Source organism: Leptopilina heterotoma, unplaced genomic scaffold, assembly GCF_015476425.1.
Source record: "Leptopilina heterotoma isolate Lh14 unplaced genomic scaffold, ASM1547642v1 Lhet_2326, whole genome shotgun sequence".
In the NCBI taxonomy this organism is placed as follows: Eukaryota; Metazoa; Arthropoda; class Insecta; order Hymenoptera; family Figitidae; genus Leptopilina; species Leptopilina heterotoma.
The window spans coordinates 28,367-32,852 of NW_025110950.1; the positions used below are offsets into that span (position 1 = coordinate 28,367).

The 4,486-nt window shown below is 34.3% G+C and overlaps 2 protein-coding genes across 2 annotated transcripts; one reads left to right on the plus strand and one right to left on the minus strand.

The window, feature by feature from the left end:
• LOC122502540 lies at window positions 1-2,460 on the plus strand. Its single transcript, XM_043612651.1, has one exon. The coding sequence runs from the start codon at window positions 1-3 to the stop codon at window positions 2,458-2,460; it is 2,460 nt and encodes an 819-aa protein (XP_043468586.1).
• Window positions 2,461-2,793: 333 nt separating this feature from the next.
• Window positions 2,794-3,294, minus strand: LOC122502541. The gene has a single exon (XM_043612653.1). The coding sequence runs from the start codon at window positions 3,292-3,294 to the stop codon at window positions 2,794-2,796; it is 501 nt and encodes a 166-aa protein (XP_043468588.1).
• Between the last annotated feature and the right edge of the window lie 1,192 nt (window positions 3,295-4,486).

Consider the following 4,486-nt stretch of genomic DNA (forward strand, 5'->3'; position numbering starts at 1 on the left):
ATGAACGACACAAAGATTAAATTACCCCAAAAAGGTCAAAATACAGTCGAGTTTAAAAATTTTCAAAATAAGGAACGTGTTCCCTTCATCATTTATGCCGATTGTGAAAGTCTGTTAATTCCCTCGGCAGCACCCCAAGAACCAAAAAATACTGAGGTGTTTCAAAACCATAAAACTCTCAGTATTGGTTATTACTTAAAGTGTAGTTTCGATGACTCTTTGTCTGTGTACAAAGCATCACCTAGAGATGAGGAAAATCCAGCTAAATGGTTTTCTTTAGAATTAAAGAACTTGGCTGATAATCTAGATTCCATATTCAAGAACCCAGTTCCCATGGAAACATTAAGTCCACAGCAGTTGGCAGCTTTTCGAAATGATATGACTTGTCATATTCGTAAAAAGAAAATCGCGTATGGGGATGTGAAAGTACGAGATCATTGCCATCTAACAGGGAAGTACCGCGGACCCGCTCATCAAGATTGTAATATTAATTACCATGAATCGCAGATCATACCTGTTGTCTTTCATAACCTAAGTGGCTATGATGCACACTTTATCATTGAATCTATTGCTACAGAATTTGATGGTACTGTTAATCTACTTCCTATTAACAAAGAAAAGTACATTAGTTTTACTAAAAATGTAAAAGGTGGTTTTCTAAAATTTCGTTTTATTGATTCTTTCAAGTTTATGGCATCATCTCTGGATAAGTTAGCATCCTATCTCGAAGAATACAAAATTGTAAATTCCGTTTTTTCAAACTACAGCGACGATAAAATTCAATTATTAACGCGAAAAGGAGTTTTTCCTTATGAATACATTGATTCAAGGGAAAAACTCGACGAAACAGAGTTACCGCCGAAAGATAAATTCTACAGCACATTGAACGATTCAAATGTTTCCGATGAAGACTATGCACATGCGCAGAAAGTGTGGAGTGAATTTAGTTGTCAAAATTTCAGAAACCAGTGTTTAATCTCGTACGGTCTAGATCCAGCACACTATTATACTACACCGGGTTTGACTTGGGACGCAATGTTAAAGTATACGGAAGTAAGACTTGAACTCTTGACAGACATTGACATGGTAATGTTTATTGAACGAGGAATAAGAGGTGGTGTAAGTCAATGTACAAATCGATATGCAAAAGCTAACAATCATTACATGGAACAATTTGATAAAAATGAGGACACGTCTTACATCGTATACTTTGACGCAAATAATCTATACGGTTGGGCAATGGTTCAACCGCTTCCCTATGGTGGCTTCAAGTGGGTAGAGAATGTTGATAATAGTTTTGATTTCAATGTTGCAGACGATGCGCCTACGGGTTACATTTTGGAAGTTGATTTGGATTATCCAGATCACCTTCATGATAAACACAGCGATTTTCCATTTTGTCCGGAACGCTCGAAGCCACCAGGGTTAAAAAAGGAGAAGCTCCTAACTACCCTCCTACCGAAACGAAAGCACGTTCTCCATTATCGTGCCTTAAAACAAGCTATTGCCAACGGTCTCGTGTTAGTTAAAATTCATCGCGTCATAAAATTCGAACAATCCACATGGTTGAAAAGTTACATTGACTTTAATACCACGCAAAGAACAAACGCCAGTAATGAATTTGAGAAAAACTTGCTTAAATTGATGAACAACGCGGTATTTGGCAAAACAATGGAGAACGTGCGAAAACATGTTGACATCAAACTTGTGACAAAGTGGGAGGGTAGGTATGGAGCTGAAGCCTTAATAGCAAAGCCTAACTTCCACAGCAGAGCCATCTTTAATGAGAATTTGGTTGCTGTGGAGCTTAGGAAAATGGAGGTACTAATGAACAAGCCGGTGTATGTTGGCTTGACTGTTTTGGATGTGTCAAAAACTTTGATCTACGACTTCCATTATGATTATATGTTGAACAAGTATGATGAAAAAAAATTGAAATTATTGTACACCGACACCGATAGTCTGATTTATGAAATCAAGTGCTCAGACATTTACGCCGATATGAAACAAGACATTATGAAATTCGACACTTCTGATTATCCGGTTAATAACGTGTACAATATTCCGCAAGCCAACAAAAAGATATTAGGTCTCATGAAGGATGAATGCAATGGAAAAATTGTAACAGAATTTGTTGGCTTGCGGAGCAAAATATACAGCGTCCGTGTAGAAGGGAAAGATTTAATAAAAAAGGCTAAAGGTGTCAAAGCAGAAGTTGTTAAGAAAAATATCGACTTTGATGATTATGTTTATTGTCTTCGAAATATTAAAATGCAATCTAGAACGCAATATTCAATTAGGTCGAATCTTCACAAAGTACAAACTTTGAAACAAACAAAAATTGCACTAAGTCCTTATGACGACAAGAGATACTTGATAGAAAAAAGCACCGACACCCTCGCATGGGGTCATTGTAAAATTATTGAAATTGACGACGACGATGAAAATAAACTTATGTAAAAAGATTTGTTACAGAAAGGAGAAAGAAATGGTTGTTTGAATAAAAAGATGTTCAATTTATTTTATGTCTACTTTATTAGAAAAAACCTTAACCTATTTACATTAACTTATTTTAACTATATTTTAACTTATTTTAACTTATTTTAACTTTACTTTAACTTATTTTAACTTATTTTAACTAAATTTTAACTTATTTTAACTTATTTTAACTAAATTTTAACTTATTTTAACTTTACTTTAACTTATTTTAACGTTACTTTAACATTCGTTTAACATTACTTTAACTATACTTTAACGTTACTTTAACATTACTTTAACGTTACTTTAACTATATTACATATCAGATTTTTTTATCCAACTATTATGTGAGCTATCGAATCCAAGCCATTTCACGTATACATCATTACCACGAGTCTTGAGAACTTTTTCTACGAGGTAAACATCTGGATATTGGACTTTCAGCAATTCTTCTTCGTAGAAACCATCTTCGATGGGTTGATTTTGGTAATCTTTCAGCTTGTATGTAACTGGTTTTGTTGATTTAACTTTATCCACGGTGAATACTTCCGTTGTCCAGTTGGGAGTATATCCTTTTTCAAAGATATTTTTAAACTTGCTAACTCGAACTCTGTCTCCAACTTTGAATTTTGATCTTTTCAGCGGAATTCTACGTAGTTTACGGATACGTCTCAGCAGTTCTCTTGTATCTTCTACGGTGACATCTTTGGGTTTCATACCAATAGTACGATGCTTTTTATTATTGTACTTTGTCATGAGAGTTGGTAAAAGATTAATCCATTTATAATTGCCTTGCAAGCTGAATTCAGGCCACATCATGTTTTTTAGAGTGCGGTTAAATCTTTCAACAATTTAGGCTTTCAAATTACTATATGTAGAATAGAGATTAATGTTAAATTCTTGCATTAAACTCTTAAATTCAGAATTGTAAAATTCTTTTCCTCTATCAGTATGCAAATTTTTTGGAATTCGGCCTTGTTTGAGAATAGTTTTCATGGCCAAAGAAATATCCTTTCCATTCTTACTCTTTACAGCTACAGCCCAGGCATATTTGGAAAAAATGTCTATAACTGTGAGCATGTATTTGAAACCTTTATTAGAATAAGAATAAGGTATCATTTCAACCAAATCTGCTTGCCAGGTTTCATCGATGCCACGCATTTGAACTTTTCGACGAGGATAATTTTTTCTAGCTTGTTTATGCAGTTCAGTTACAACTGTTAATTTTTGATCAGCCATCACTGTTGAATAAATTTAGCCTCTTTGATAATGTAATTTTGCTGTGATTCAATTTCTTTAAGTTTTTCGTTCACCCTATCCTCGATAATTCGGATATAAAGATTCAAATCATCAATAGCTGATCTTAAAGAAGATGTAATTTGAAAAACTGTTTTTATCTCGTTTTTAATAATTTTCTGTGCAAGTCTTAAATTTACAGCGTCTTGTTGCTCTTCAGCGTCTTGAACGTTGCAAAGTCTTTTGTTATCAATGTCGTATTGTTCACTTTGAGTAATTTTAAAACCAATTCCAGAAGGTCCAGGAAGTCCACGACTTGCAAGAGGCCGTGACAAGGGATGTCCAAACACATCAATGCTCATTTTAATACTAAGCTTTATTTGCTTGTACTCTCCTAATATATAATGCGAGCTTCACGTAGTTCTTCGATGATTGACATAATTTCATTATTATGGCTTGGATTACCAGCTTGCTGTGATGCTACAAGCAGACGTAAACGGTCAACTAGTTCATTGGGATCATCCCAATAGATGTAGTCTGGGTTAAATTGTTTCTTTGAAATCATAAATTGAGGTAATTTCTTTCCAAGCTTCTTCTTCTTCTTCAAAACACCACTACCCTTTTTTGGCGTACCCTTAAAAAGTTTTGAAATGACAACAGTGTATTTAGAACTCCTGGTTACGTTGACAAGTCCACTGGAACTATAATTTTTTCGGTGTGCATTTGTAGCTACAAGAATTTCTTTATAATTTTCCAAATCATCTGAACTTAT